General features: G+C 48.6%; 1 protein-coding gene across 1 annotated transcript; it reads right to left on the bottom strand.

Annotated features, from left to right (window-relative positions):
* Positions 1-2,826: 2,826 nt before the first annotated feature.
* LOC309533136 (deoxyribodipyrimidine photo-lyase-like) lies at positions 2,827-19,255 on the bottom strand. The gene is made up of 10 exons (XM_082224316.1): positions 19,147-19,255; positions 17,089-17,546; positions 14,276-14,421; positions 11,006-11,188; positions 8,730-8,888; positions 7,242-7,440; positions 6,703-6,855; positions 6,033-6,154; positions 4,635-4,794; positions 2,827-4,471 (listed from the first exon to the last, which is right to left on the bottom strand). The coding sequence occupies exons 2-10, from the start codon at positions 17,420-17,422 to the stop codon at positions 4,317-4,319; spliced, it is 1,611 nt and encodes a 536-aa protein (XP_082080442.1). The 5' UTR covers positions 17,423-17,546; positions 19,147-19,255; the 3' UTR covers positions 2,827-4,316.
* Positions 19,256-20,931: the final 1,676 nt, after the last annotated feature.

Below are 20,931 nucleotides of genomic sequence, written 5' to 3'. Positions count from 1 at the left end.
TTTATTTTGTCGGGAGCTGCCTAGCTACAATAAATACTGGGGGTGTAGAAAACCTGCTGGTACCTAGCGGGGTAAGCGGAGGAGGGTGGGGCGATAGTTGGCAAACCCAAGGTTCCCACAACTCTTCTCAGAATAATCTGCCCACACACCCCAACACCCTGTTAGAGACGACCGAGCTCCTGCTTCCTTACCTACCACCGTTTCTTCCAATTTGCCTAAAAAGTCTTTTTCCTTGCAAGGGAAATGTGGGTTGGTAGCTTGCAGAAATAAATGTACCCTTCCAGGATGCTGGGGATTCCAGTTTAAAGCCTACATAGGGCAGAGCCTGGGGCTTTCCTATTGTGGGAGTTAACCTCTGGGCTCTTCCTTAGATCAGAGAAGATTTCTGACACTTTTGCAGCGATGCATTTGCTTCTCCTGCTGATATTTCTGCTATGTTTCTGTCTTGACACCTAACCTCTAGGACTTACCCGGCCTTGATAGTAAATTGGTAGGTGCCTTTTGTTGTTTAGGGTACAGGAGATTTCCTATTACTGGTCATCTTTCATGATCAAGCAGACCATGATGGAAAGGGGCAATTATTTAGTAGGATGCGGGGCAGAAAATGGTGCTGAAGATTGCAGTTCATTTCCTCATTCTTGCAGAAGCATGGCAGGGTCTCTAGGAGCAGAGCTTAAAGCAGCCTTCATCCTCCTGATATTTAGGCTCAGTGGGAGCTGCAACCCTTCTAGCATGCTGGTGAGGTGGTGCTCTTGTTAACCACCAGCCATTCTGCTAGAATTAGGGCTGAAGGGGAGTTAGCTGGCCTGTTGCACTGAATAGGACTTGGGTTCATTCAGACACAAAACTTCCTTTCCTCATATTAATAGGTGAGCCTCTTTGTCAGATTCCTTTAGTTTGGTACTTGAAATGTGGCTGTGCATTATAATCAAGTAGGGTTCTTCCACACCAACTAGTCTTTATAGTCTCTTCCCTGCTCCTGTTTTGCAACGCTTTCTCCTAGCACCTTCTTGTCCACCTCTGCTTCCCCTCCCTTGTTCCTCAGCAGAGAGATGTTCACCAGCCCTGCTTAATCTCCAAGAGTCTATGTCGTCTCTTAATCTCCAGGCTTTTTCATCGGGGAATCTCTGGCCTGTGGGGCTTGCTGGCAGCACTGGCAGCAAGTCCTGCAGGATCCAGAACTCTGCAGTGCAGCCAATCCCTGCTTTTGGCACGGATCTTCCCTTTGCAGTCTGGCTTTGGTATAAAGCCAGGCTGCAGAGGAAGAAACAATTGAGAGCGCTTAAGAGAACCCTTTCAACATTGGGTTGTCTGTCAAAATGGCCTGCGGGGGTGGAGAAACTTGGGATCTGGCCTGTGCTGTGTGATTGGCAGGATTATTTTACGCTACTTCATCCCCCCGCTGATGCTGGTATTCCTCTTATGGTGAAAGCACTTCACACCCTTATTGACTAGGTGTGTGCTCACAAACTTCTCCCAGACTCCTCTATGTGGCAGTTCCTGTGCAGGGGGAGAATAAAATGGGAGGGCCTCTGATGGCTGTGAAAGCAGCCTTCTCCTATCAGATGCTACTGTATGGCAATGTACCCAATTCTGTATATGGTGCTGTTCCGTAACAACCGCCTAGCAGAGCACATTGTGTGGTGTGGTCCTTCAGAGTACTCTCCTGTGTTGCTGCCTAGAAGCTGGAGATTGTATTCCTTGCAATATGACCAGACTTTCAAAGTCAGCTGGTTCTTGGACGTTTGAAGTGGCCCAGTCTGAAAGGACAGTTGGTTTGTGGATGTTAGTGAGGGTCAGTGTGGTCTGTAGGTAGAAATGGCATGATGTCTTGAAGAAGGAGGAGGTGGCATTTTTGGCACAGGTCACTCAGCTAGCACACAGCAGAATCTCCTGCAGGAGGCAGCATATGTCCTTTTGTGCTGGCCTAGACTGCAAGACCCATTTTTGAAAGATGGATAGCAGTGTCATTTTAGCTACTGTATTTTTTTAGCTATACATAACACACTAGAAAAACCCTGACCAAGATAAGCAGGACATACAGTTGACATGCATGCAAAATGACACGGTGATGATGTGAAGATTTACTTAAAGAATGCTATATAAAGGTAGACTTCCTTCTATCTGCTTTTTCTAAGAACAGGAAGTTGCCCACTTCTGCTCAGACACGGCCTTGGAAGGTGTTGCTCTGTGGCTTCCACTTGCTTAATTCAGTGGCACTCTTTTTATGCCCTCCGGCTTAGAGCCTCAGCCTTTTGCTGCTACTTTTGGCTAGGCTGAAATATCTGTGTTATTTTTTTAGCTCCACGTGTAGTTTGCCCAGAGTATGCCCACGTCCCGCATTTATAAAGGAAATGTTGAAATAATTGACTTGGGGTATGTTCAGAAACAGTTGGTGGTTTGGTGAACTAGCAGTCTGGAATACGGGCGATTGAACCAGCTGAAGCGAAGGAGCAAGGAGCCGGGAACACAGGTTAACTCAGCAGGGTGGATGCTTGCGAGATGGAGGCACTCCATAAGCACCCTGTTGACTGAATGCCTTGGGTGTTTGTGGGTTGGGTATTATTGCAAGAGGGTTATTGGTGTTAGGTGGCAGTGGGGCGGTCCACCCACCTCACCCCACCCCCAAAGACAGGATTTGCTGTGTCTCAAAGAAAACTGCGGGACCACTCCTCCCTGTGCCTTCACAATTCCTACAGTAGCCTGTTACAAGCAGAACTCTACAGAAAGTTTTAAAAACACAATAGCGACAGGTTTGCAGCAGCATGGAGTATTTCATGCATTCTGAAGCCCTGACTTGCTTCAATTAAGAGCCTCTCTCATAGATAACTGTTGAAGAACAACATCTTTTATCTTGATTATATACATCAGTTCCCTTGACTGCCAAAAAAACAGTACATGGCTCTGTTTTATGGATTGGAGCTCCCCCTTGCTATCCCCCCTGCCTCTCAAAAATTGTTTTTACTTATTCCAGGGCCCAACTACACTTGCTGCTAATCATGTGCTTAAAGAAGCATGCTTAATTTGCCTGTTTTTAGGGCTCCAATCTGAAATACACGTCCAATCCAGATCAGTGCCCACCCAGCCACTGGACATTTGTCTTCTCTATTGAATATCACACCCTCCTGGCTATTTGCCCCCCAAATGTGCCATGAACAGAAAAGTCATATGGAATCCTGGTGATTTTTTTCTCTCTCAAACGGTGGCAGCCTGGCTTAAGTATCTTTTTTCTTATTTTAAATGTGACCATCGTCAAACGAAGGTGAGCGAGCCCTCAACCTTGTGTCACAAACAGTCTCAAAAGATTGTAAATCCACACTGCAATCCTTTACAGTTAAGAAGAGATTTGGTGGGGGATATATATATATATATATATATATATATATATATATATATATATATATAATTGTCAGCACTTCTGTTGATGACATTTCTTGTGTTTGTCAGTAAGGCCCTCTTTAAAAAAGCTATTTTCCAGGACAGACTTCTGCCAGCCTGCTGCTCTCCATCTAGCTATGGGGCTACAATTGCCATCAGCCACAGGCGGTACAGTTCTGCTGCCTGGGGGCTGATGAGGAAAGAAAAGCTCAAAACATCTTGAAGGCACCAGGTTGGCAAAAGCTGTTCTAGATGCACTGATCTAAGTTCCAAAAGGGGGGTGGTAGGTTGTGGAGTTTTTCTTTTCTTTCCTTTTACGTGATAATTGTGCAGTCTCCTTTCTGCAATGCCTGGAAAGCACACAAAGGGAGAATGTAATGCACAGCGGAATGGTTAGGAAGCCAAATGGCCAACCCTGATGAAGCTGTGCTCGATTTCTGGTATGCCCACGGTTTTGCAGAATGACTGCTGTCCATATTGTAAATGGTATGTGAAAGTTCTTTATAAAGAGTTAAAGGTGGAGTTGAAACCAGATATCCACCTGCTGTTAACCACAGAAATGCCGTCCATAATAAACTACACTAATAAGCATGCTGCTTTTGCGGTCTCTGTTTTCGTCAAACGTGAAACGCCTCCTCATTTGTAGGTTCTGTGGCTTTGCTGGGCTGCCATCTCCTCCTGCCGCTGCCCACCATTCTGCCACGCAGAAACATTGTAAAAACCTGTCTGCTGTGTGGCACGCGGCTTTGGGATTGCATAGCAGGTAGAGAGCGAGGCTTCAGGAACGCAGCTTGACCTAGCGTTGCTTCTTGTTCCACATCTTAAAAGGGTGGGCAAAACCTGCCTTTTTGCACTACGTAAAACGTGTGTAACGTTAAGTTGGCCTCAGCCGCTGTGAAACAGGCGACACCAAGCCTTGCCCTTTAGCCACTTGAAGATTACTTGGCGAACTTTTGAGGGCTGTACTTGCGCTCAAACTGGTCCACGTCAAACTTCCTCTTGCAGCCAGCATAGTTCATGTAGCGGATCTTGCCAAACACAGCCCGCTCTGGCCAGCCTTGGTCGTGGATCCCACAGATAGACCACATGCAGCCTGATGGGAGGGAAAAAAAGGACAAACGGATCTCTGCTTTTGCATTATTCCTCCCACCTTTCTCTGCAGATACAGACACAGGTCTGGTGACTCCTGCTCTGCAGGGGGTTGGACTAGCTATGACTCTTATGTTACAACCACCCAGCCTCTTCCCATGACTGACCTACATATCCATTGGGGTCCCGGCCATCCAGTTCATAGCGGTCATTAAGGTAGATGGAGAATTTCAGGGCCTCTTCTGGTGAAGTGGTCCACTCCAATATTTTCTTGGCCCAATACATCCTCAGGAAGCCGTGCATCTTCCCTTCATGAACCATCTGGAGCTGAAGCAGAGGGATAGAAAGGTGGATGAGCTAGGGATGAGGCCTTCTTGGGAAAGTGCCACCCGCCCTGCGGAATGCCATCCCATCAGATGTCAAAGAGATAAACCATCATAGGACTTCCTGTATCAGGAAGCTTTTGATGTTTCGGTGTGTTCTTGGAAGCCACCCAGAGTGGCTGGGGATGTGCTTATGGAACCAAAGGGGTGGTGGCCCGAAAAACTGGGGCGCACTGGTTTAGATAAAAGGCAAGTAAAGGGGGACTTTATGGGTGTCCCATAGGGGCAGCTGGTCGCTATTGTTCACACGCCCTTCAAGAGCAGTTCCCCGAGTGGGTTACAACAGTTTTAAATTCAGAATGAAAATAATTAAAACTAATGACGGTCACAGGGATGAAGTGGGGCCCCATGCTCTTAACCCCACAAGCAGGAAATAAAAACAACTCTACACATTCAGAAACGGCCCTTCAGAAGGTAGTCTGCCACTGACCGTGGAGGTTCCCCATTTAGTTAGTATGGCTAAACATTTTTATTTTTATGTATATAATTTTTTATTTAATTTTCTGTTTCAGAATTTAAAATACTCATTTAAACATCCTTAAAATATCAATGACTTCCCTTCTTCTCTTTCCATGGTTCATTTTCCATATCATAAATCCCTGCTTATTTTACAAAAACTAAGCCATTCAGTATTCCATTATTACATCCATCAAAACTTATTTACACTGCTGAATTTATCTTAATGCTGCCAACGTTTTCAAGTCTACACAATTATTTCCCATATATTCAATAAACGTTTTCCAATCTTCTCTAAACGTATGTTTTTCTTGTTCTCTTATTCTGTGTGTAAAATCTGCAAGCTGCGCATATTCTGCCAACATTAGTTGCCATTCTTCTTTAGTTGGGACCTTGCTCGTTTTCCATTTTGGGGCTAACGAAACACGGGCCACAGTAACGGCACACATAAATAACTTTTTTGACACCTGGGAATTTCCATCCCTCATCCCCCTTTAAAGCCATCTAATCCAGCAGCCATCACACAACATCCAGTAGCAGAGATTTGTACCACTTAACAAGGTAGCATGTAACTCTTCCATTCCGATCGTGCTGCTGCTGCAAAGAGTTTTAGCATTATTGGAGAGGAAGAAGCAGATTTCCAAGCACATGACAGACATGTGCTCAGAAGCCAGCACATGCCCATCCAAAGAAAGGGCCTCACACACCTTTGGAGCTTAGGTTTACCTGTGCAGCGTTCCAGAGAGGGTCGTGAGTCTTTCCTGCCTCCAGCTGTTCCAGTTTGTACAGGTGAGATCGCTTGTCTTTGGCATGCAGCTTCAGCGTAGTTTTGGCCCAGTCATAAGCCCCTTTGAATGGTATAAGGCATAAAAGAATTATGGTTAAAAAGTAATTGAGCCCTATTAAAATGCAGCATTATCATAAAGGTAAAAAAGTAAAGGACCCCTGGACAGTTAAGTCCAGTCAAAGGTGACTATGGGGTTGCAGCGCTCATCTTGCTTTCAGGCCAAGGGAGCCGGCGTTTGTCCAGAGACAGCTTTCCGGTTCACGTGGCCAGCAGGACTAAACCGCTTCTGGTGCAATGGGACACCATGATGGAAGCCAGAGCGCATGGACACGTCATTTACCTTCCCACTGCAGTGGTACCTATTTATCTACTTGCACTGACGTGCTTTCGAACTGGCAGGTTGGCAGAAGCTGGGACAGAGCAACAGGAGCTCACCTCGTTGCGGGGATTCAAACCGCCGACCTTCTGATCGGCAAGCCCAAGAGGCTCAGTGGTTTAGACCACAGCACCACCTGTGTCCCTGCATTATCGTATCACATGTAAAGGCAAGCGTCGCAGAAGAGGTGTCCTTGCGGAGCAGAGAAAGGCAAAACAGGTGAGCCCATTTACCTTCCACCTTGTCATAATTTGGGTTGTAGTAGCAGAAATTGTCCGCCAGCTCCCTCCGCACCACGGCCTCTTCAATGAAGGCTTCCGCCGATTCCTTATACCGGCTACGGAGCTTGCGAACCTCCAGGATTGCTCTCTGGACAGAGATCTGACCTGTGGGAGGGCAGTTACTGTTCAGTGGGCTTCTGAGATCTTTGGAACTTGCAAGGGAGATTCTCTTTCAGGCCACAACAATCTTCTGGGGGCTCCCTCCCTGTGAGAAGCGAAGTTACACAAAACCAGGCAGAGGGCCTTCTTGGTAGTGGCACCCGCCCTGTGGAACGCCCTCCCATCAGATGCCAAGGAAATAAACAACTATCTGACTTTTAGAAGACATCTGAAGGCAGCCCTGTTTAGGGTTGGCTGCTACCAACCCTAAACGTTTTTGGGCAGAGCGGACAGCTGATCTCCAACCCAGACAGGGTTTGGCCACCCCTGAACCCCCCCCCCCCCCGCAAGGGTTTGACCCAGGCCTTGCAGAGGACCAGCGCCCCACTCACCAAAGTGGAACCAGGGCGAGAGGTTGCTCAGAGCCGCCCGGTTGGGATTGTTCCTGTCTGTGCCGAAGAACTTCAGGCGGTCCTTGATGAACTCTTCCAGCACCGCCAGGCCCGCAGCTGTCCCTGGCTGTGCCCAGCTCACCTCCTTCACAGAGCGGTCGACCTGCAGGCTGGCATAGCAGGCGTCCCAGTCAACAGGCTGCAGAGTCAGAAAAGGAGCAGGGGTAAAAGCCGGCAGCAAGGAGCAGCAATCCAGGCCAAGGACGTTCCAGCAATCCTTAACATCCCAGAGCTCATGGGAGCGTGGGCATCATTCGACTTTTCATTTATCTTATTTTTATTTCATTTCTTAAATTCATGCACCGCTTTAATTTCATAGACCTCGAAGCAGTCTACAAAGAATAAAGTAATAAGAATGACCAGACAGGCTTACCCAGACACATAGAGTTTACTGCTGATTTTAATCCTTTGATTGTTTTAAATAGTTTTTAACTGTTGTTCCCTATAATTTTACTGTTCTTTTGTAAACTGCTTTGAGGATTGATTGACTGATTTTTAACAATCAAGCAGCGCGTAAATTTTATGGAATAAAAATAATACATACTATTATTCAGGGCTTTTTTTGCTATTGTAAGAGAACAAGGGAGAAGTCCATTGATGAGTTCTGGCACGTCTTTTCCCCCAGGACTCGAGACAGCTTACAAAAATGCAAGAAAGCTAAACATATATACAAGGCAATAGTTAGTACGCGATTAAACTTCAACAGGGTTAAAACAAGATAAAAGCAAATCTATTAAAATACAAATGGTAAAAAATAAATGCGCATTTGTGGGGTGAGTATTGCATACCTGTGGCCTTCTGTAAATGTCAAAGGAGCATAGAAGAAGAAGAAGAAGAAGAGGAGGAGGAGGAGTTTGGATTTGATATCCTGCCTTTCACTCCCCTTCAGGAGTCTCAAAGCGGCTAACATTCTCCTTTCCCTTCCTCCCCCACAACAAACACTCTGTGAGGTGAGTGGGGCTGAGAGACTTCAGAGAAGTGTGACTGGCCCAAGGTCACCCAGCAGCTGCATGTGGAGGAGCAGGGAAGCGAACCCGGTTCACCAGATTACGAGCCCACCGCTCTGAACCACTACACCACACTGGCTCCCTTACACCATAGGATGCTCCCTTACCCCGAGTCAGACCATTGGTCCATATAGCTCACTACTGTCCACACTGACTGCCAGCAGCTCTCCAGGGTTTCAGACAGGGTGTCTCTCTCAGTGCTTCCTGGAGATGTCTGGATTTGAACCTGGCACCCTCTGCATGCAAAACAGATGCTCTACTGCTAGGCTACAGACTTTCCACAGCTTTTCTGTCCCAGCTGCAGTGAAGGGCTAAGGGAGACCTGCTGGAATGTCTGCAGCAGTTTGCCAATAATTACAAATGTCAAAAAAACAAAACACAAAAAACAACCCAGATCCCTGCTCCCAATATCGACTGCTACCTCTGCCTGGACCTCCGCGGGATAAGGGTGCCTGACGACAGGTGGGAATTCGGTGAGAAACTCAGCCAGCCGGTCGTGGATTTTCCGGCGGATAGTTCTGGCCCCATACTCCTGCTTGTCGGAGGCCACCCAGCAGGGCACAATGTTGTGAGCATCGACCTGGAGAAGCAAAGCAAGAGAAACGGCAATTGCACACAGCTCCCACTATCCTAACACTCGCTATACAAAAATTCACTTATCCAAACCCAAGGAATTAATACCCAAGCCTCCTAGAATTGCTATGTACACCGCAAATTCAGATATCCCAACAGCCAGACCTGCGTGTAGTGCTGTAAACGAATCAGCAGCCTTGAACAAACCTTACTTTTTGTGTTTTCCTGCTTCATGGCAGCCATTTTGCCAAAAACCATGATGGGAGGGAGGGAGCTGGAGAGATCTGACAAATAAGATAGCGTTTTCCTTCTTTATTTGCCTTTTGCAAGGTTTCAGAGGGTTTCCCTGGGTTTTCTCGTCATTTGGGGGTAAAATTCCGTGGTTGGGAACGCATTAGAAATTTCCCCATAGGAATCAATGGGAAGCATTGACTCGTTATGCAAACATTTGTCTAACACATGGTTTCCTGAGAATGCATTGTATTTGAATAGCGGGACCTTTGTGTCAACGTGTAGAGGAAAGAAGGATCCTAGGAACTTCTACAGCAGCCCTTGCCCATCTGGTGCCCTCTAGATGCTGTTGGTCCATAACTTCTCTTAACAGCCACCAATTAATTGTGGCATCAGCTTTTCTGGGATGAAACTGCTGCTTCTTCTACCATCTGTGACTGGATTAAAGACTTTTTGAGGGATCAGACACAAACAGTGAGGATTGGGACTGTTACATCTACCTTCCTGAAGCTTAGTACTGGCACCCCACAGGGGTGTGTGCTAAGTCCCTACCTGTACTCATTGTACACATATGACTGTATATCATCTGATCCATCCACAGTAATTATTAAGTTTGCAGATGATACTACCATAATGGGTCTAATTGCAGGTGGAGATGAAGCAGTGTACAGGGGGGAGGTTCAAAAAGTATCTACATGGTGCTTAGAGAATAACTTGCACCTAAATATTAGTAAGACAAAGGAGATGGTGTTGGACTTCCAGAGGAAGAGAGGGGAACCTGCCCTGTTATATATCGGGGGGGGGGGCTGTGTGGAGAGTCTCCTCCTTTAAATTCCTGGGTGTTTACCTTAGTGAGGACCTCACTTGGAAAATCAACAAAACTCAGGTGATCAGAAAGGCCCAACAGAGACTCCATTTCCTCAGGGTCTTATAAAAGAATAATGTTAAACAACAACTGATGAACTCCTTTGACGGGTCCACAATAGAAAGTGTCCTTTCATATTGTATCACAGTGTGGCATGCTGACCTGACAGCCACGGACAGAAAGTCTCTACAGAGGGTGGTGAATACAGCACATGATATCATGGGCTGTCCCTTGAGTCCGCTAGATGACATCGCAAGGGATCGTTGCCTTAGGAGAGCAAGAAAAATTCTCAGGGATGACTCACACCCCGGCCATCACCTTTTTAATCTTCTACCCTCGGGCAGGAGATACAGAAGTATAATCAGCCGTACCAACAGGCTAAAAAATAGCTTCTATCCGTGGGCTGTTAGGCTGTTGAATGGAAAATAACATAGCGCAACTGACTTGTGAGGTGGTGTGCTGTGCGATAAGCACACAGAGTGCAATGAAATTGAATGTTTGGGTGGGCTGGGAGGCAGGCTTGGTTAGGCTCGGTTAATTTCATTGTACACAGGTTGTACATTGACAATAAAGGTATTCTTATTACAGTCGATGCTCAGGTTGCGAACGTAATCCATGCGGGATGCACATTTGCCACCCACAGCGTTCGCAAACTGCAGTGGCGCATCTGCATACGCATGGGTCGCGATTCGGCGTTTCTGCGCATGTGCAAAGAGTGATGTAGTGCTTCTGCGCATGCGCAACCGCTGAAACCCAGAAGTAACCCGTTCTGATACTCCTGGGTTTTGACAGTTGATAACCCGAAGAAATGCAATCTGAAGCGTCTGTAACCCAAGGTATGACTGTATTAAGCTTCCTTTGTCAGATTCAGTGAACGTGATGGAGGTTATGAACTCAGGAATCCAGGCAAGGTGGTGAAATGCTCCTTGGAATCACAACATCTGTGTCACCATGGAGACACCCCCCCCCCACTGCCCCGCAGCTCTGCCCAGATCACACCCCAGCGGCCAGACTCCAGGCCTCCCTACCTGGACAAAGGGCACATCAGGTGGCAGCCTCGCCTGGACATCTTGCACCCACTGCATGGGGACGCGGAGGGGGGAGAAGTCCGTCACCACCCCGCCAATGCCGTGGGTCGTCACAAAGGGGGGCAGCACGTCCTTTGCGAAGCCAATGAGCAGGTGGAACGGGATGCTTAGTTCCTTGCACTCCTAGGAGACGGGAAAAGGAAGCAGAGAATATTTGGTCACACAGGAAGCTCGTGATATCGACTCATAGACTACCAGTTAGTCTAACTCAGTATTTACCACACTGGCTGGCAGCAGCTCTCCAAGGTTTCAGGCAGGGGACACCTCCTGGGCCTACCTGGAGAGGCCAGGGGCTGAATCTGGAACCTTCTGCATGCAACGCATGTGCTCCCCCACTGAGTATCTAAAAGATACAAGTTTCCAGTCCTCATTGTTTTGAACGAAGGGTGAATTTGAATAGGAAGCCGGTTACATTATAAGCTGCCTTATACTAGACCAGTGGTCTCTCTCATCGATTATTGTCAACACTGACTGGCAGTGACTCTCCAGGTTTTCAAACAGGGGTCATTCCCAACCCTACCTGGAGACACCAGGGTTTGAATCTGGGACCTTCTGCATCCCAAGCACATGCTCTTCCACTGAGCTATGGTGTCCATCAAAAAGGAACAAAGCTCTCACAGGTACAGATTTTTAGTTGCATGCATAAATACAAGCCTGTGTCATGACTATCTTGGCTACGAGTGCAACTATTCAGGGACCAATTGTTTTAAGTCTGTCGCACTGCCGCAGTCATGCACTGGCCCGGCAATGCAAGTAAAGGTAAAGGAAAAGGGACCCCTGACCATTAGGTCCAGTCGTGGCCGACTCTGAGGTTGCAGCGCTCATCTTGCTTTATTGGCCGAGGGAGCCGGTGTACAGCTTACAGGTCATGTGGCCAGCAGGACTAATCTGCTTTTGGCGAACCAGAGCAGCGCACAGAAATGCCGTTTACCTTCCTGCCAGAGTGGTACCTATTTATCTACTTGCACTTTGACATGCTTTCGAAGTGCTAGGTTGGCAGGAGCCGGGACTGAGGAACGGGAGCTCACCCCGTCACAGGGATTCGAACCGCCAACCTTCTGATCGGCAAGTCCTAGGCTCTGTGGTTTAACCCACGTCCCCCGAGCGCTACCCACGTCCCCCGAATAAAATCCCTGCTTTTCCAAAGCTCTCCTAGGTTTCCCAGACAGAAAGTGTACCATATTTTTTGCACCATAACACTCACTTTTTTCCTACTAGAAAGTAAGGGGAAATGTCTGTACGTGTTATGGAGGAAATGCCTACGGGTGGCATGCCTACGGATTTTCCTCTTCTAAAAACTATGTGCGTGTTATGGTCGGGTGCGTGTTATGGAGCGAAAAATACGGGTAAGTCATCCCCCCTGCCCCATCAAAAAGTGAAGTTGGCACACTTCACCAACACCCACCAAAAGGCTGACTTAGCGTGCAAAAGAATAAGAGCACAGAAATATTTCTGCTGTGAGAGGAGTCCCACCGTTGTGCTTCTGCACAAGTCTCTGTTCTGAGCACTCCCCTTGACCGGAAAGAGGAAAGCCCAGAGCACTGCCTCTTTCATTGACCCAAAAATCAATTTTCTTTGGAGAATGGGTTGCTCTGCCGGGTAAGTGAACGATCCAGCCACACTTGACGCAGAGACCCAAGAGAAAAGGCCAGAGCAGTTAATCAGGCAGAGCTGCTGTGGGAGACTCCTCTGCCTACAGCTGCTTTGGGCTCGCAGGCTATTTACAGCTTCCAGTAATATCCAAGGCAACACGATGACCAAGTACAACAATGCAATATCAATATAAACTCGTTATATAATCTATACGGAACATTGAACTATATGAAAAACCAAATAAACAGAAATCTTATAAATCTCTGAAAGTCACAAAATGTGCACTCTTGATGGATTCTCCTGAAAACATAGAACCAAATAAACGTAAGTCTTATAAGTCTCTGGAAGTCTTTGTAGACTATGCAAGTCTCTGAAAGAAGCAATGGGTCAGATTTTTATCTGCTGAAAACAAGCCGTAAAGCTTTGTTTTATGACGTCCAATGCTGCCAGAGCGGTCCGCAAACAGACGTAGTGAACAGTGATGTACCCACTGTTTCATACAATTCTTCTTCAGCGCAGCAGAAGGATACAGAAATGCTTCATAAACCCATCTATATGGTGAATGTAAAGCTCTGGTTTTCCCAGTAGTGATGTATGGAAGTGAGAGCTGGACCATAAAGAAGGCTGATCGCCGAAGAACTGATGCTTTTGAATTATGGTGCTGGAGGAGACACTTGAGAATCCCATGGACTGCAAGAAGATCAAACCTCTCCATTCTTAAGGAAATCAGCCCTGAGTGCTCACTGGAAGGACAGATCCTGAAGCTGAGCCTCCAATACTTTGGCCACCTCATGAGAAGAGAAGACTCCCTGGAAAGTCTCCCCAACTGGAAAGTTGGGAAAGATGGAGGGCACAAGGAGAAGGGGACGACAGAGGACGAGATGGTTGGACAGTGTTCTCGAAGCTACCAGCATGAGTTCAACCAAATTGCGGGAGGCAGTGGAAGACACGGGGTCACGAAGAGTTGGACACAACTAAATGACTAAACAACAATATGGTGAATGGAATTGTATACAGTGGTACCTCGGGTTAAGTACTTAATTTGTTCCGGAGGTCTGTTCTTAACCTGAAACTGTTCTTAACCTGAAGACCACTTTAGCTAATGGGACCTCCTGCTGCTGCCACGCCGCCGGAGCACGATTTCTGTTCTCATCCTGAAGCAAGGTTCTTAACCTGAAGCACTATTTATGGGTTAGCGGAGTCTGTAACCTGAAGCGTATGTAACCCGAGGTACCACTGTAACAACAATATCTATGGAGCAGTGGTCATAAAGTTATGATATTGCATTGTTGTACTTGGTCATCGTGTTGCCTTGGATATTACTGATAATTGTTTGCAACACAGGGGTTTAATTGTTTGGTTACTATTTACAGCTTCCGACGCGCAGTATGACAGCTGGCCACAGCCTAGTGCCCTCAGGTGATTTGGACAAAGACTCCCATCAACCTTGCCCACAGGGCATGCTGTCTGCAGTTGATGGGCATTTGGGAAGAAGCTGATACGGCAAGGCTGCTGTGCCCAAATTCATGCTGCAGGCGGCTTGCCCACCAGAACCTCTCCCCAGTGCACAACCACTTCTGACACCGATGCAACACCTTCCCGACACAATGGCGGTACCTCGGCCACTTCCTTGAGGCCTCTGATCAGGAAACCGAAATGGCGGATGGTAGCCTCCAGGAACTTGGGCACCAGGCAGAAGCAGACATGCAGCGGCAACTTCTGTTTCAGGGCCAGTCGCTGGGCATAGAGAAAGGCCCAGTTATCTGGAGAGAGAAAGAGCAGGGGAAAACTTAAAGGAACGGCTCTGCAACAGATGGTCAGCGGCTGGGAGTGTAGGGAGTGCAATAGACATGCGGCGTTTGGGCTTCTCCAAACCTCTGTGCCAGCTTGATGGGAGCAAGTGCCCCGGTTCTGAAGGCAAGGCAGGGCATACCTGGTGGCATACAGTGTGGCTCAGGACCGCAATACCTCAAGGAGCGCCTCTTTCCATATGAACCCTGAGAACATCTTCTGAGGCCCTCCTTCATGTGCCTCCTCCTCAAGAGGTCCGGAGGGTGGCAACACGAGAACGGGGCCTTCTCTGCAGTGGCTCCCTGTCTGTGGAATGCTCTCCCCAGGGACGTTCGCCTGGCGCCTTCATTATACATCTTTAGGTGCCAGGCAAAAACGTTCTGTTTCACCAGGCCTGTGGCAGACCTGATCAACACGCTATACCCTTTTAAAATGTGGCTCTTTGAGGGGTTATTATTGGGTTATTGTTTTTATTTTTATTTTATGTACTGTGATCTTTTTTGTGAACTGCCCTGAGATCTCCAGGTATAGGGCGGTATATAAATTCAACCAATAAATAAATAAAAATAGAGATTCTCTTCCTCCCCAGGGGGCTGGAGACCTGTTGCTATTTCTGCAGCAGGGTCTCAGAGGGTCCCTATCTCCAGCATCTTAGGGCTTCCCAATCAGCATGAATGGGGGATACTTTTAGTCCCCATACAATACGATGTCTTTATTGTCATTGTCCCATACAGAACAACGAAATTGAAAAAATCTACATCGGACATTCAAAAACCAACAAGCCTGCTATCCCAGCTATCCCAGCCTGGTCAGCCCCCTAAAAACTCTGACACCCCATAATTAAATACAATATACTCCCATAGAGACTACCTTACACTGTGCTTAAAACCAAAGTCGCTTTTGGATAGAAACTGTTTCTCAGGCGGCTAGTCCTGGTCTTTATAACCCTGTCCCTTCTTCCAGAAGGCAGAAGCTGAAAGAGATCATTTCCGGGGTGTGCACTATCCTGCGCTATCTCTGCAGCTTTCTTGTGACACCTGGAAGCGTAGATTTGATCCAAGGTGGGAAGAGTGCACCCAATTATTCTCTCTGCAGTCTTTACAACCCTGGACACCATTGTTTTTCCCCCTGACCGTGCAGCTCCCAAACCACACACACAGACCATAAGTTATGCTCCCAATCTAAACACTGAAAGTGAAAGGTGCTTCAGCTTCAAGGGAATTGTGTGCAACGTCCGCTCCATACAAGGGAACTTCACAGGAAAGTCACCCAGAAAGCAAATACTGCAGAGCTCCCTTGAATCAGCTGCCCCTGATACTCTGATACTTGCGACTTGGTCCTTTTAACCCACATGCCTATTTTATAGTCCTAATTTTTTTTATTTTCATCCAGTGTTAGAATCATAGAATTGCAGAGTTGGAAGGGACCCCTAGAGTCATCTAGTCCAACCCCTGGCAAATCAGGAATCTCAGCTAAAGCATCCATGACAGATGGCCATCCAAACTCTGCTGAAAAACCTCCAGGGAAGGAGAGTCTGTTGTTCTGTTATGATTCATACACATTATAAAATGAAATAAATAAATAAATAAACTTTACCCAAAAAGACCCTGTTTGCACAAAAAAATATTAGATCTAGCCGAAAGTCAACACAGAAAGACCTGCATTAATTATTGCAATGCACCCCTATAGTTGTTATTACTGTATAATTGCATAAGTATAAAATTATTGTGTAACTTGGGAAGGTTGTATAATCTTAGAAGGGGCGTGGCTGTATCAGGAAGGGAGACGGCATTTCTGAATTTGCCACAATGCAATTGCTTTATACATGGCAAGGATGCTTTTCCCCAGTGTTTTGCCAGCCTTCACCCCCAGGCACTCCATCCCACCAAATACACAGAGGGGAAGAGGAGGCTGGGGCTCGGGCTGGGGTAAAGGTAAAGGGACCCCTGACCATTAGATCCAGTAGTGACTGACTAGTTGTGGCGCTCATCTCGCTTTATTGGCTGAGGGAACCGGCGTACAGCTTCCGGGTCATGTGGCCAGCAGGACTCTGGCGAACCAGAGCAGCGCACGGAACCGCCGTTTACCTTCCCGCCGGAGCGGGAAACTACTTGCACTTTGACGTGTTTTCTAACTGCTAGGTTGGCAGGAGCAGGGACTGAGCAACGGGAGCTCACCCCGTTGTGGGGATTAGAACCACCGACCTTCTGATCGGCAAGTCCTAGGCTCTGCATAATAATAAAATAATAATAATAATAATAATAATAATAATAATAATAATAATAATAATAATAAATAATTTGTTATTTGTACCCCGCCCATCTGGCTGGGCTTCCCCAGCCATTCTGGGTGGCTTCCAACAAAATATTAAAAATACACTAAAGCATCAAACATTAAAAACTTCCCTAAACAGGGCTGTCTTCGGATGCCTTCTAAAAGTCAGACAGTTGTTTATTTCCTTGACATCTGATGGGAGGGCGTTTCACAGGGCAGGCGCCACCACCAAGAAGGCCCTCTGCCTGGTTCACTGTAACTTTGCTTCTTGCAGGGAGGGAACCGCCAGAAAGCCCTCGAAGACCCACCCACCCAAAAATAAGCCAGGGCAGATTGCAGATCCCAGGCCCTGACCAAGCTCTCACCTTGCACTCTCTGATCTCGCGACATCCAGTAGAGGATACCCCGGGCATCTTCCTTGAGATCGGGATCTTGCGAGATGAGACGGACGCGCTTCTTGTTGTACTTGAACTCTGCGACGGAGGGTGCCGCGTCCAGGCGGGCTTGCTTGACGGCCTCGGCCAGGGCAGCAAAGCCTCTGCTTCCCACATCCCCTTCCCCAGCCGCCTTCTTAGCAGCAGGCGGTGCCCCGGATGCCAACCTCCCGTTGCTCTCCAACCCATCAGGGAATAACGCTCCCTCTTCTGCCCCTTCCTGCATAGACTTGGCTGGCTTCCGCTTTCTCCTCTTCTGGGACATGGCTGGTCGCGCCCCGGGGACCGCAGAGAGGTTGCGCACCAACCACGAGACCCAGGCAGGGCCGGAATGGGGAGAGACGCAAGCGATGACCCTTCCGGGGAGCAGGTTGGAAGGAAGAAGCAGCCTGCAAGCAAGCACATAAGAAGATCATTGGTGGATCAGGCTATGGGGGCCTCCATTCCAGCCGTCTCCGACTAGGGCCCATGTTGGTGTGGCGGTTAGAGTGCCGACTACGATCTGGGAGAGAACAGGGTTCAAATCCCCACTCGGCCACAGAGATCGTTTCCTCTCAGCCTGACCCACCTCACAGAGATTCGAAAAAGAAAACTCAGAACCCCGTGTAGCACCTGGAGCTCCTAGGGAGAAAATGTGGGATAGAAATGCAGCAATAAAATAAATAAATACCTGACCCTTCAGGTACTGTATTTTTCGCTCCATAGGACGCACCTGACCATAGGACGCCAGTGGTGTAGTGTGGGGGGTGCAGGGGGGCCGGCCGCACCGGGCGCAACATCTGGGGGTTAGGGTTAGGGGGCGCAAATTACTTGCCTTGCCCCGGGTGCTGACAACCCACGCTACGCCACTGTAGGACGCACCTTGTTTTAGAGGGGGAGAGAAAAAAATCCTCCCCCTCTCTGCTCAGCGCCCCTTCAGCGAAGCGACAGGAGAAACGGAGCCCCTTCCATTTCTCCTCCCGCTTGGCTGAAGGGGCGCTGCTCAGCTCTCCCTCTCTGCTGAAGCCGGGAGAGTCTGGCTCTCCCGGCTTCAGCAAAAGGAACCCGAAGCCTGCGGAGCGCAGCGCGAGTTCCCGCTGCGCTCCAAAGGCTTCAGGCGGCTGTCCCTGAAGCCTGGAGAGCAAGAGGGGTCAGTGCGCACCAACCCCTCTCGCTCTCCAGGCTTCAGCGAAAGCAACGCGTAGCCTCCGGAGCGTGGGGGGAGCGCTCCCTCTGCGCTTCGGAGGCTTCACGTTGCTATCGCTGAAGCCAAGGAGCCTGCAGGGCAACCCGAATGATTTGTGCAGTCCGGCCCATGGACCAGACTAAGGAACTGCTTCTGAAAAAGGAGAAGAAACAACGGATGGATAAGCTTTGTATCATCCCATCCTTTGCAAGGCGCCTCCGTTTTCCTCCTGTCTTTTTCTCTCTCCTGATCCCTGCCTCTTTTCCCTTCAATTCATAGTTGTCAACCTTCCCCTTTTTTGTGGGAAATTCCCTTATTCCAGCGCCGTTTCCAGCTGCTTCCCGCTGCTATCCCGGATTGTTAGATATCCCGTAGACTGTCCCCGGGACAGGTGAGGCTGCTGGTCCCTTATTTTCAAGGCTGCTGATCCCTTATTTTCAATTCTGAAAGTTGACAGCTATGCTTCAATTCCTCCTTTGCTCTGTTATTTTCCCTCAATTTATTATTATTATTATTATTATTATTATTATTACCTGTAAGATTTGACGGGGGTGGGGGGAGTTCCCTGGATTTGAGGCTGGGGGAGAAAGGGGAGAATGCTAAGGCCCTATTATCCTGGCCACACTTTTTTTTTGGGGGGGTGTAACAGAACATGCCTTCCTTGCCCCCTTCATTCGCACAACTGCCCTGCAAAGTAGTGTCACAACAGGACAAGTTATGCTGTGCAGCCACGGAACGGGGGGGGGGGCCCTGCGGCGGCAAGACCCGCCCTGGAAGGGGGCACGGTCAGGGGCTGCGAGCGGCCCCCCTTCGCCCGCACTCACCGGGCGCCGAGCTCTCCGCGTGGGCTTCCTCCGCTGGCGCGCCAGGCCCCGCTTACACAACGCGGCGGCGGCGGCGGAGGAGGCTGGGCGGGGACAGAGGCGGGCTGGGCTCCGGGAAGCCCCTCCCGCGGCCGCTTCTCCTCCTCCTCCTCCCAGCATCGGGGAAGCGGAACCCCGCCAGTGGCCGCCGCATCCTCGCTTTCCCGGCTCGGGGCGGCAGACTCGCTTTTTGTGAATGAATCGCCCGGCGGATGGAACGTTGCAACATGTTTACGCTCGCGGGCCTCTGACGTCACGCGCTGTTGCCTGAAGCACGTGGCGGGGCGGGAGGGCGCCAGAATCTCGCGATGGGGGCATCTCGCAGGAGGGGGGGGGCGCCACTCCAGCTCCCCCCCCAAAAAAAAAAAGAAAGAGGGTGTCCTTATAGTTAGTCTGCAGCAGGTTGATGGTCCTTGGCCGCCGGGGCTTGTCGCCACTGTGATAGGGAAGGAACAGGTTACAATAGGAAAGGCTACAATAGGAATCTTATGGTCTTAGATATGTGGTAATGTTCATAAGCGTGCCAACCAAGCACATACACAGGAAGACCGACCTGGAACCATTTTGATTCCTAAACTGAGCCAATGTTTTCTCTGCAAGGTCAAAGTGGGAAACCTCCCATTGTCTCTTTCCTCACAAATCCTGTCTTAAGGGCACATTTAAGATATGAATAGGGTGTGAGCCTGTGACTTGGCCCAGGAACTAAGTATTTATCATTACAAAAGAGTAGCCAGGCTCCCCAGGAAATCCAGTCACGTAACCTGCCAGACAGGAGATAAACAAGGACAGGAGAAAAACATTCAAATTTCTGTTGTAGACCACCTTTTCTGTGATGTAGGTATGATGTATCTGAGGGGTGGTCTTTATAAGGCCTTGCGCGCCATTGTTCTGGGTTCCTCCTCCTCTCCTGCGGGTGAGGGGAGCACCCTGTTGCAACAGATCAATAAAGATCAAGCTTACTAGCTGCTTTGCTTCTCAATATTCTCTGGTTGGCCTCTCCTACCAATAGGGAACCTATGTAAGGACTCTATATGGGCTCTTGGATACCCCATAAGGGAAAAGGGCAACTTTTGTTTACAACACCACCACCCTCCATTCATCCCCTCCCCCGGCATGGGTGGGGGCAGGGGGGCAGCTGTCCCCCCAACCAAGTAAATAAATAAAAATACTTAAGTAAAATTAAAAATGGTAGAAAGTTTTTGACAGGTTTTTCTGAGCACTTGGGGTCAAAAGAAAGTAATTTAAAACCGCTGTTGTTGAGAAATTTCATTCTGAATCTGCTGCACAGAGCAAGACAGAGGATGGCGTCAGGTGGGTGTCCTGCCAACCCCCCCCCCGAACATAAATCGCCCATGCCCCCGGGCAGTAGGCCTGTGGCTATCGGTGAGGGGCAAATGGGGCTACCGGTGAGGGGCAAATGGGGCTACTGGTGAGGGGCAAATGGGGCTTGTCCACCTGGGAAGGTAGCCCAGATAGAAGAAGGAAAACTCGCAGGGCATCTTCAGGAAGAAAAGGCTAAGGGGTAGATTCTACACCAGTGCTTCTCTACCGGGGGCCATGTGGCCCCCTGCTCCCCCAGATATTCCAAGGGGGCCACAGATAAAATTATATAATTTATATTGTAATAAACAAAATCTGCCCTTATTCCCTTAGAGTCCTTTGTAGGTTCTCCATTGGTCGGAGAAAAGAACAGAGGCCAACCAGAGAATATTGAGAAGCAAAGCAGCTCATAAGCCTGATCTTTAT

This window comes from Podarcis vaucheri, assembly GCF_965113315.1.
Source record: "Podarcis vaucheri genome assembly, chromosome: 5".
In the NCBI taxonomy this organism is placed as follows: domain Eukaryota; kingdom Metazoa; phylum Chordata; class Lepidosauria; order Squamata; family Lacertidae; genus Podarcis; species Podarcis vaucheri.
This window is presented reverse-complemented; position numbering and strand designations above follow the sequence as displayed.

Excerpts from the sequence above, each read along its gene's own strand:
- LOC309533136 (XM_082224316.1), bottom strand. The coding sequence starts at position 17,422 with ATGTCCCAGAAGAGGAGAAAGCGGAAGCCAGCCAAGTCTATGCAGGAA. Across the intron at positions 6,856-7,241 it reads CTCGCCCTGGTTCCACTTTG|GTCAGATCTCTGTCCAGAGA; the intron begins GTGAGTGGGGCG and ends GCCCTCCCACAG. Across the intron at positions 4,472-4,634 it reads GGACCCCAATGGATATGTAG|GCTGCATGTGGTCTATCTGT; the intron begins GTCAGTCATGGG and ends CCCTCCCATCAG.